General features: G+C 41.9%; 1 protein-coding gene across 1 annotated transcript in view; it reads right to left on the bottom strand.

Moving 5' to 3' along the window:
- LOC126067356 (serine/arginine repetitive matrix protein 3-like) overlaps window positions 1–10003 on the bottom strand; it is a 62041-nt gene extending 52038 nt beyond the window's left edge. The window contains exon 1 of the mRNA XM_049869152.1: window positions 9884–10003. Within this exon, the coding sequence (XP_049725109.1) occupies window positions 9884–10003 (120 nt within the window). The remainder of the gene's footprint in view (window positions 1–9883) is intronic.
- Between the last annotated feature and the right edge of the window lie 2021 nt (window positions 10004–12024).

Below are 12024 nucleotides of genomic sequence, written 5' to 3'. Positions count from 1 at the left end.
CTCAAGGGAGTTTCCAGATATATTTACCTCCAACTATAGGGCTCAGAGCTTTAAAACAAATATGATTTACAATGCAAACAAACCAGCAAGGACAATCCTTAAAAGTAGGTTCACAAAGAATGTTCTTAGAGGAATGTTTCTTAATTGCTAATAAGTTACAGGAAGGCGAATACTACTATGCTGAACACATATTTCCCTGCCTCTTCATAGGCTATAGCACTGTATCAATCTCTTAGATTGATGGAGATTTATAGCTTCAAGAAAAAAGATCCTATTCTAATTAAAATGTCTTACAACAAAGCCATCAGCAGATCTTTCAAAAGCTACTTCACTGCTTTTCAAAACGTACTTCAGGGACCTGAAAACACCTGTTCAATAGGGCAAATAAAGCAAAACACATTGGCAAGGAGTTGGAGAAGCCAAAAAATAAGTGGGGGTTAAGAGGCTAGCCAAGATATTTCACAGGATGACCATGAAACTACCAAATTCACACTTCGAAGGGACAGTAACGACCTGCTGGTCCAACTTTTTATAAAGTATGCACTTTTCCACACCATTTTTCTTGTGTGGTTATTTACATTTTGCCTAAAAACTCCGATGACACTGGTTGTGGGCTGTTTGATGATGGCTCCTCATTCTGTTGGACTTTCTAGGTTGTAGAAGATTATTTTCTTAATTGAGCAAAAGCCTGTTCCTAGGTTCCTCTAGCTACTACTGTCAGCAATACTGTTCTCTAGACCAACCCAAGGCCTATAGGAATCTCCCCACCCTCTCAAGACAATCCTCCTAATATTTACTGAGCATTAAGAGAGCTGTGTTATCTGCTCTTAGTTTCTTATCTTGACCATACAGCTAAGCTGCTGTGGGGCTTGTTGTCCAAACCCATTCTAAGCAATCTCCTATGAATATCACCCTAAACCTATATTGGCCGAGTATAACCTGAGCAGAAACCTGGGTTCAGCATACCTATTAAGTCCTTTCTCTCAAACACCTCCATTTTCCTCCCAATGGTCACACGTAGTCTGATTTTCATTGACCTCCACAGTATTGGACAATGTTTTCCATCCACTTCTCCTTTGTCTCTCCTCTCCTTTGACTTGTATTCTAACTTATTATCCTGGTCCTCCTCTCTACCTATCTGATTGTCTGAAAGCTCTACTGAAACCTGTACACCAGAACAGCTCTTTCTTTTCTACTTTCTTTGGTTTTCCTTTGCCCTCCTGCTATGAATTCAGAAATGGAGTACATGATATGACTGACATACATAATTCCAAATATTTCCACTGTGCTGAGTGCAGTATTATTCATCATACCTTATTCCCTCCCTGCCCTTGTCATGCTTTTTTGTAGTCCAAATATACTTCCCCACTCAGCTAGCACCAGCCTTGGTCTTCTGACTTACTTTGGCCAGTGGAATAAGAGTGGAATTATATATATTACATCTGAGCGTAGGCTCTGCCCCCACTTCTTTTTATATATATATATAATTTTTATTGTGCTTTAAGTGAAAGCTTACAAATCAAGTCAGCTTCCTACACAAAAACCTACACACACCTTGCTACACACACCTTGCTACATACTCCCAATTACTCTCCCCCTAATGAGACAGCCTGCTCCCTCCACTCTTTCCCTTCGTGTGCATTTCGTCAGCTTCTAACCCCCTCTACCCTCTCATCTACCCTCCAGGCAGAAGATGCCAACATAGTCTCAAGTTTCTACCTGATCCAAGAAGCTCACTCTTTATCAGCATCCCTCTCCAACCCATTGTCCTGTCCAATCCATGTCTGAAGAGTTGGCTTCGGGAATGGCTCCTGTCCTGGGCCAACAGAAGGCCTGGGGGCCATGACCACTGGGGTCCTTCTAGTCTCAGTCAGACCATTAAATCTGGTCTTTTTATGAGAATTTGGGGTCTGCATCCTACTGCCCTCCTGCTCCCTCAGGGGTTCTCTGTTGTATTCCCTGTCAGAGCAGTCATCGGTCGTGGCCAGGCTCCATCTAGTTCTTCTGGTCTCAGGATGATGTAGTCGCTGGTTCATGTGGCCCTTTCTGTCTCTTGGGCTCGTAATTACATTGTGTCCTTGGTGTTCTTCATTCTCCTTTGATCCAGGTGGGTTGAGACTCATTGATGCATCTTAGATGGCCACTTGCTAGCGTTTAAGACCCCAGACACCACTCTCCAAAGTGGGATGCAGAATGTTTTCTTAACAGATTTTATTATGCCAATTGACTTAGATGTCCCCTGAAACCGTGGTCCCCATACCCCTGCCCCTGCTATGCTGGCCTTCGAAGCATTCAGTTTATTCAGGAAACTTCTTTGCTTTTGGTTTAGTCCAGTTGTGCTAACGTCCCCTGTATTGTGTCTTGTCTCTCCCTTCATCTAAAGTAGTTCTTATCTACTATCTATTTAGTGGATAACCCTTTCCCACCTCCCCTCCCTCCCTGCTCTCCTGACCACAAAAGAATGTTTTCTTCTCAGTTTAAACTATTTCTCAAGTTCTTATATTAGTGGTCTTATACAATATTTGTCCTTTTGTAACTGACTAATTTCACTTAGCATAATGCCTTCCAGGTTCCTCCATGTTACGAAATGTTTCACAGATTCCTCACTGTTCTTTATCGATGCATACTATTCCATTGTGTGAATATATCATAATTTATTTATCCATTCATCCATTGATGGCACCTTGGTTGGTTCCATCTTTTTGCTATTGTAAATGGTGCTGCAATAAACATGGGTGTGCATATATCTGTTCGTGTAAAAGTTCTTATTTCTCTAGGCTATATTCCGAGGAGTATGATTGCTGGAACGTATGGTAGTTCTATTTCCAGCTTTTTAAGGAAGCTCCAAATCGATTTCCAAAGTGGTTGTACCATTTTACATTTCCACCAGCAGTGTAGAAGTGTTCCAATCTCTCCACAGCCTCTCCAACATTTATTTTTTTGTGTTTTTTGGATTAATGCCAGCCTTGTTGGAGTGAAATGAAATCTCATTGTAGTTTTGATTTGCATTTCTCTAATGGCTAATGATCTGCCCTCATTTCTTATTCTGACCTTTCAACATAAAAACAGTGCTATGTATTGAATTGTGTCCCCCCAAAATATGTGTTGTAAATCCTAACCTCTATGCTTGTGGCTATAATCCCATTTGGGAATGGATTGTGTTTTTTATGTTAATGAGACAAGATTAGTGTAGGGTGTACCTGAAAGCTTTTTTTTTTTTTTTAGATATAAAGAGATTAAACAAGCAAGCCACTAAACAAAGATGCAGTAAGACAGATGCAAAGACACATGGAAATCTCCAAGAAACCATGAACCAGAAAGCAGAAGCTGAAGAGACAAGGCCCTTTCTCCAGAGCTGACAGAGAGAGAAAGATTTCCCTTGGAACTGGTAACCTGAATTTGAACTTCTAGCCTCCTAAACTGTGAGAAAATAAATTTCTGTTTATTAAAGCCATCCACATGTGGTATTTCTGTTATAGCAGCACTAGATAACTAGACAGAATTCGGTACTGGAAGTGGGGTGCTACTTTAACAAATACCTAAAATGTGGATGTGGTTTTGGAATTGGGTAATGGGAAAAGACTGGAAGAGTTTTAAGAACATAGATTTCCTTGAAGTGGCTGTTGGTAGAATTATGGACATCAAAGGCAATTCTGGTGAAGGCTCAGAAGGAAATGAGGAGAGCTATAGAGAAAGTCTCTATCGTCTTATGGAATACATATGGCACCAGCAAAAGAATGTTGCGAGAAATGTGAACGCTAAATGTGCTTTTGGTGAGGCTTTAAAAGAAAATGGTGGACACTGGATTTCACAATGGAAGAAGAGCAATGCTTTTATGCAGTGGCAAAGAACTTATCTGAATTATATTCAAATGTTTGGTGGACATGATGCAACTTGGATACCTGGCTGAGGAGATTTCTAAGCAAGACCTTAAAGGGGCCATGTGATTTCTCCTTGCCACTTACAATAAAATGTGAGAGGAACAAGATGGACTTAAAAGTGAACTGTATGAAATGAAACCAGAACATAACAATTTGAAAATTCTGTTGTACAAAGCAAGGACATGTGCCTTAAAACTTTCACCAAGGACTTGGTGACTCGATCTTTTGTTGAAGAGATTAAGCCTGTGACTGATGGATCTAACCAACCACCACATAGGAAAAATTCATCAGTTTAGACTGAAGGGGACAGGAACAGGGACAGGGACAGGACAGAAGGAAAGAATTCTGTCTGCCTCTTTAATTCTACAGGCAGGAAATAGGCCAAAGGAGTCACGTCTGTTGTTCTCCAAGAAAAGAAAAGGACCATCCCTGGAGCAGCTCAGAGATCACAGGACAGCTGGGAGGAACATGAAAAGCAGGGCCTTCTCTGTTGCAAAGAGCGGGGCCATGGTCTCTTGGATCTCAAAGGGTGGGGCCACAGACTCCTAGGTTTCAGGAGTCAGATCTTTCCCAACTTGATTCTGGAGTGTGGGGCTACCATTAAGGAATGCTAGGGGGATGGGGCCACTGCCCAAAGCTGAGGGGGTGAGGCTTCCATGCCCAAGGGACATCAGAATGAGGCCTGCTGGGACTGAGGGGTTGGGCTCACCACTCAGATGGACTAGGAGAATCGGGCTGCCCAGAGCCAAAAGAGCAGAGTTGCCATCCCAGTGGGTTTGGGGGGCAGGGCTGAAGTCCAGGGCCAAGAGATCTACCCAAAATCCAGAGAGTGTGCCCAACACCCAGAGTCTGGAGGGCAGGGCTATTGCCCATATGGTCTCAGAGAACAGAGGATTATTTTCAAGCCTTGAGAGCTAATGTAAATTGTTCTGCTGGGTTTTGGATGTGCTTGGTGCCTGTTATCCTTTATTTCCCTCCAAGTTCTTTAATTTGTAGTGGAAATATCTACCTTGTGCCTGTTCCATCATCGTACTTTGGAAATACATAACTCATAGTTTAGATTTCACAGGTTCCCAGATGAAGAGTAATTATGTCCCAGGATGGAATTTGCCTAAAGTCTTAGGAAAATTAGATAATTCAGAAGATGAGATTTCAGACTTGGAGTTGATTTAAGACTTTTGGGATGATGTGTTGGGGTGAATGTGTTTTACATGTGGCAAGGACATGAATTTTGGGGGGCCAAAGGATGGAATGTTATGGATTGAATTATGTCCCCCAAAATGTAAATCTTAACCTCTATGCCTGTGGCTCTAATCCCATAAGGGAATGGGTTGTGTTTATTATGTTAATGAGGCAGGATTACTGTAGGGTATATCTTGAGATATAAAGAGAATAAACAACCAAGCCAGTAAACAGAGATGGGGTAAGATAGATGCCAAGACACATGAAGATCTCCATGGAACCAGGAAGCAGAAGCTGAAGAGACAAGGACTTTCCTCCAGACCCCTCCCCTAGAGCTAGCACCCTCAGTTCAAACTTTTAGCCTCCTAAACTGTGAGAAAATAAATTTCTGTTTGTTAAAGCCCTCCACTTATGGTATATCTGTTACAGCAGTACTAGATACCTAAGACAAACAGTATGTACCTGATCCACATCAGAGCCTGGAACAGAGTAGCAGAGCTACAGAGCTGCCGCTCACCGCAGGGACATGTTATATGAGCAAAAATAGGCCTTCGTTGTTATAGGTCCCTGAGATTTGGGAACTGTTTGTTATGAAGCATAACCTAGTGAAATATAACAAATACAATCACTCTTAAATCTACCACAGCCTCTTTTCAATATCACACAATCCATGCTTCTACCTCTATGCCTTGTTGGCACCTCCAACTCAGCTTGTTTAAAAATTAACTCATCAGGTTTTTTTCTTTTTTTTCCTTCTAAGAAGTTCCTCCTTCCAACTTCCCTATTTCTATAAATATGACCTTGATCTTTGTGGCTACTTGGACTTCAAACCTTGGAATCAGCTTCAAGTATCCCTTTCTTTCACTAGTTCTATATTCAGTTAACTCCCTAATTCAGTTATGGAAATTTTTCTTCATTTTAATAAATGTTTATGAAACACTGTTAATCCAGCATGGTGCTTGACTCTGTGGGGTTTAAGGATGAATAAGACACAGCCCCTGCCCTCAAGATGTTTTCAGTCTGGTCAGGGAGCAGGAGTCATAAAGAGATGATTTCAACACTATGCATTGCATACTCTGATAAAATTATCTGGAATGTGGAGAGGAGAGGCACTTAGTCTGGGCATTCAGGAAAGGCTGCCTGGGGGAAATGATGCCTGAGCTGGCATTTCAGGAATAAGCAAGCGGTAGCCAGGGAAGGAGAATGAGGGCGTTGCAAACAGTGTTCTGAGCAGAACCAGGAAGACACGAATGACTGCCGTGGATTTGGAGAGCTACAAGCTCTCAATATTATCGAGGCACAAACTGTGAGGCTGGGAGTGGTAAGAGCTGAGATTTGAGAATTAAGCAGGGTCTAGGTCATGAAAAAGGAGTCCTTGGGTAGAACAAATGGTTAAGTGCTCTGGTGTTAATCAAGGGGTTGGTGGTTTAATCCACAGGGGTGCCTTAGGAGAATGAATGTCTTGGGAATCTGCTTCTGAAAGTTCACATGGGGTCACCATGAGTTAGAATCAACTCCATGCAACTGTCTTTTTCTTAGGCAATGAAAAAGTTTGTATATTCTGTTACACACTTTAGAGTTTAGCCTACAGAATCTGGGAAGAGAGGCACGGTCAGACCTTACAGCGTGAGGAGGGATGGTTGATTATTTTTATTTTAATTAAAAAAAATATGACATAGCACCTGTTACATGCCAGATGCAATTCTAAGTGCTTAAAATATTAACGCATTTAATCCTCAGGATTTAGATACTACTGTGATATACCCCTCTACAGACGAAGAAATGGAAACAGAAAGAGATGAAGAAATTTGTCCAAGGCCACATAGCTAAGTGTGAGAGCCAGGATTTGAGCCCAGGTAGTTTGGCATCAAAGTTCAAATGTTTGACTGCTACACTATTTTGCTATGTGGCTGGATGTAAAGAGACCAGTTAGGAGTGATTACAGAATGTTAGGTGTGCTAAATAAGGGCAATGTGGATATCATGAGGGGTTAGATTTGGGGAATCTTTATGTGGTTAGATAAGGAGAATTTGAGGTTGATTGCATGAAGGAGGAGTTAGCAGAGGAAGCAGACACTTGGAAGTGTCTACTTTGGTTGCCAACATAAGGGTGTCAAAAGTGGGATGTGGAATAGAAGGGGAGAAACAGATTTGGGAGGAAAATGATAGATTATGTTTGGGTTGTGTTGAATAGAGAAAATCAGATGATGGTAGGCTGAGAATTGAACTAGAGGCAAGAAGGTGGAGGTGGCAGGACTTCATTATTGCTGTCTTAGTTCAGTCACCTTTATCTCACACCTGAAGTGTGTGGTGGTAGCCTCCTATCGTCAGACTCCCATGACCACTGAGTCTTTCTGTACTCCAACAAGTTCTCCACTCTCTATTGGCATAATCTTCTGAATGTACCATTTTGATTATGTCTTTCCCCACTTCACACCTTTCCAAGACTCCCCACTACTCGCTCAATGTCCTTTACCTACATTTCTAGTGTTTTTTTTTCCTTTCATTGTCCCAGGAAAAGCCCATCTTCTAGCTGCGTGTTCCCAGATGTTCCTTACTTTTCCATGGTTTTGTGTCTTTGTGCATGTCATTGCCCTCTCCCAAAGTCTAACTAATAAAACATTGCCGTTGTTTCAAGACTCATACAAAACATCCTTTCTCCCATAAACCTTCCCTAATTACTCCAGTCAGAAGTGGTCTTTCCTGTCTATCAACTCCTATGGTTGTATACACTTGACATCTCACCTTGCATAAGCTCAGGCAAAATGGCTATTTACCCAAGGGATTCATTTCCCATTCCAAGACTGAAGAAACTTGTGCACATTTTTTTCTTTAGCTCTATCGGTATGTAGTAAATGAATTCATTTCTCAAGACCAAGGTAAAAAATTATGAGGCTGGACTCACACAGCTTAAAAATAGTTTAAGTTGGGGCTTTATATCCAAATAGCCCTCTTTTTTTCCTACTCAATATTATTGAAAGATATGTCAGTCAACTTTCCTTTTATCTTTATTACCTCAAACATGATATGGGAGGGGTGGGGAGGAGGAGAAGGAATTACAATTCTTAAGTACATTATCCAGAAGTTCCACAAAATTCTAAAAGTAATATGTTAACAGGGTGGTTGTGCAGTATATGAAAAAAAGATGTTAGGATAAGCAATATGATAGAAGACTCAAGGAGTGAGAAGAGATTAGCTTGCACCCAAGCTTTCAAGCTCAGATGGTTGTGCTCACCTCAGCTCTGAGTTCCTCCTTTCTACAAAATAATGGAGCACATCTTGACAATACCAATCCCTGGAAGCTAAGATGCACCTTGCTTAAAATGTCGTATGCATGGCTGTTTTGCATGGTTATTTCAAACGTGCATTCATCATCTCCCAGAACTAGATGACAAGTGACATGAGAACACTGGGCTGTGGGTTCCCAACAGGATCCACAAGTGCCCACCTGAAGGAGGGGCATTGTAGATGTTTGCCAAACGAATCACTGTCATCCCTAATATCTGAAGCATGTTTCTCTGAATCAAATCTTCTGTGAGAAGAAAATAATATTCTAAGTGAAATAATCATCCTTTTAGTTTGGTATTTTTAGGAAATTGTTAAGCAGGAGAAAAACTATTTGTCATGGAGCTGGAATAGACTCACGGTGACCATATGTGTATCCCCACACTGTGTTCCATGGGGTTTTCAACGGCTGTTTTGGGGGGGTGTAAATTGCCAGACTTTTCTTCCTAGGCATCTCTGGGTGGACTTGAACCATCAACATTTTAGTTAGCAGCCAAGCACGTTAACCATTTATATCATCCACGAACACCAGGCAGGAGAAGGGTGAGATAAATACATGCTTTTTAAACATCTGTTAGTTAATATGTTGCTTATTTGTATCCTGGGTTATTCCTGGGGAAGTTGTGTATGGGTGTGTGTGCCGGCACATGGTGTGTGTGTGTGTGTGTGTGTGCGCGCGCGTGCACAGGTCGGCTCCAGTTCATGTTTTCCACATAGCCATGTATACCCTGTGTATAGCAGTGTTGAAGGAATTTTCACTTTCTACATCTGTCTTTAAATGAGGCACTAGATAGAATTAAGTATGGTTATCCTAAGCCTCAGCTCACACTTAATGAAAGAACCGTATGAATTATTCACTGAATGTTATACTTAGGGTTTTAAATTCAATATATTGTGATATCTGCTACATAATTTAAGAGGCGGACAAATTACAATATGGCACCTGCCCCTGCTCCTCCATTCAGTCGTTTCTGCTGCCTGGGGTAAAGTCTCCCTCACATCAATAATTTAGCAGAGGCCCTCCAATTCTCTCCTTAAAGATAAGCTAGTATCCGAAAACCGACAAAGGAAGCTATCCATTTAACTTGGGACAAATCTCGTAAGTTGAGTGATTTAATAGACCAGTTCTAACCTTGAATAAGGCCCTGAGACGTGTAGGGAGCAGAGGGGTGGAACGTGAGAACAGAAAGTTTCCTGATGAGCTTTGCTCTCTTTTGCTTGCTCCCTTTGGGTGGCTGCTTTTGGTGGGTTCAATCTTTTTTCTTTGCACTCAGCCCCCAATATGTTCCCCTGTTGTGGGCCAGAGTCCGTTATGCCTGCTTGCCTGCTACTTGGCTTTTTCTCTTTTCTCTGTTTTCTTTCCCATTTGTAATTATTTATTAGTCTCTGAGGTGCAGCCCAGGATTTTTCACGTTTCTCCCACTTCCTCCAGCCCATTGGGTCGCTGCTGGATGTACAGAGGGGAGAGTATGCTTTGAAGTGCTCCGCTACGTGGACCTGGAGTAGTAAGCTGGAAGAGCTATATAATACACTCACTGGTTCCCTGGCACCGCTTCCTCTGGGCTTTTTGGCCAGGAGCGACTGACTGAGGAGGAAGTGCAGCGGTGGAGAAGTCTGAGCCCTGGCTCTTTCTCCTGGCTCCTCCACCAGCTCCATGTTTGAAAGCAGTGTGCTTCTTAGCAATTTCTTGTGTTCTTGATCTGTCTGCAGTCAAGGTAAGAAACCTATTGGTCGCCCTCACCCTCTCACTTGGCATAATCATAGATGAATATAAAACAGGAACTGACCCAGTGAGCCTGCGAGGAATTAAAATTGACCTATTTTGACATGCTGAGCAAAGAGTACTATTTTATCATTCCCTGAAGAAGTTTACTCACGTGAGCATGAACAAAGAGAGCTAGGATCATTGGAAACAATTTATATGCACCTTTCCTTTTCCCAGTTGTAATCATTCTGCCTGTGTTTAGAGAAAGGAGTCCTGGGGGCGCAGTGGTGAAAGTGCTTGGCTGCTAACCGAAAGGCTGGCAGTTTGAACCCACCAGCCGCTCCCCGGAAAGATGTGGCAGCCTACTTCTGTAAAGATTTACAGACTTGGAAACCCTATGGGGGCAGTTCTACTCTGCCCTTTAGGGTCCCTGTGAACGAACTCCATGGCAATGGTTTGGTTTGGTTTGGTTTGATTGGTATTTACAGGAGTACTTCTGGAATTTTAATTGACAAATTACCTGGGAATCTTGTTAAAATGCTGATTCTGACTCAGTAGGTCTGGGGCGGAGCCCGAGAGTCTGCATTTCTAACAAACTTCTGGGTAAGGCTGATGCTTCCAAACTTCAGACCACACTCAGGGTAGCCAGGGGTGAGAGGACTCTCCAGCTTCCCAGCTATTTCCTGCCCCACCACCTCTAGACTGTCCTCTCTGGCCAGTATCCTCTTATCTCCCTTCTCCATAAAAACATACCGATCCTATGTCTCATTGTCTCAGAGCCCCCGGACTATGTCATAATGATGGCTAGACATTTATGGCTCCAAAACTTTACTTTTTTTACCCTTGTGTAAAGAAGCGCATCCTTCTTTGAAGTTCAGGTCACCTGACTATATCACCACCTCCCTGTCCTTGTCTTTGTCATTAGTAATCTGGTCCATACCTGCAGTGGCATCACTACAGTTGGTGTCACCCAGTGCAGTAACTCATGATGTCACCCCTCCCATGGACCTTCTCCCATACCAGACCGTACAGAATCCTTAGTAATGTTTATTATCTGTTTTAGTCAGAGACTAATATGCGATTACTATACTTGTAAATTGCTTAATGTAATATTTTTTAGATTATATGAATACTAACAACAAAATTGTTTTGTAAAATCTTTCTACATCAAATTACATTATCAGTAACTGAGTGGAAGCCTTTTCTGATTTTCTCCTTTTTGTTTAATTACTACTTCATCCTCAAAAAATGTTATTGACATAGGTTCGCAAATACTAATCACCACAACGTTGTGGCTAAAACACGGGAAAATTTGACAAAATCAGCAACTGTAAAGACGCCGGCAGCAATGAAAACAATACCATTTGCTTGTAGCGGCACAGTAATTGGGTAATAATGACAATAATGACACTGGAGTGAGTTAGAAGGTTCAAAAATTAAATTAGCATAGAGTTTTAGCCTTGTAGGCATATTAGTATGTGTAAGCTGGACTTTAAAAACTGTTTTTGTTATAACTAACTACAGGGATATTTTTATAAAAAATAATAAATTTCTGCTGAAACACTGCACAGAAATTTTATAGACAGTCATTTTGGTGTCACCCCTCTAACAGTGTCACCCAGTGTGATCTGCACCCCCCGAACTCCCCTAGTGACGCCACTGCATAGCCATCATTTGGTGGAGATTGCTGATTGAATTGAGAACGTCCTCTCCAATCTATTTACAGCGATCAGTCTACAACATCCATAGAGTCAGCCCAGCCAATGCCTGCTCTCACAATTTCTGTTCCTTTTTAAAAAAATAAAAATAAAAATAAACTTTACCTCTGCTCCACTACAGCTACCCACAAAAGCCACATCCTAGACTTGGCCATGACCCAAAACTGCTCGTTATCAGAGCCCTGAAACCCTAATGTTCTACTCCTTGACCTGTTTTTCCAAGTCTCTTCCGCCCTCCCTGTGGCTACCCTTGT

Source organism: Elephas maximus, chromosome 25 (genome assembly GCF_024166365.1).
Source record: "Elephas maximus indicus isolate mEleMax1 chromosome 25, mEleMax1 primary haplotype, whole genome shotgun sequence".
In the NCBI taxonomy this organism is placed as follows: Eukaryota; Metazoa; Chordata; class Mammalia; order Proboscidea; family Elephantidae; genus Elephas; species Elephas maximus.
This window is presented reverse-complemented; position numbering and strand designations above follow the sequence as displayed.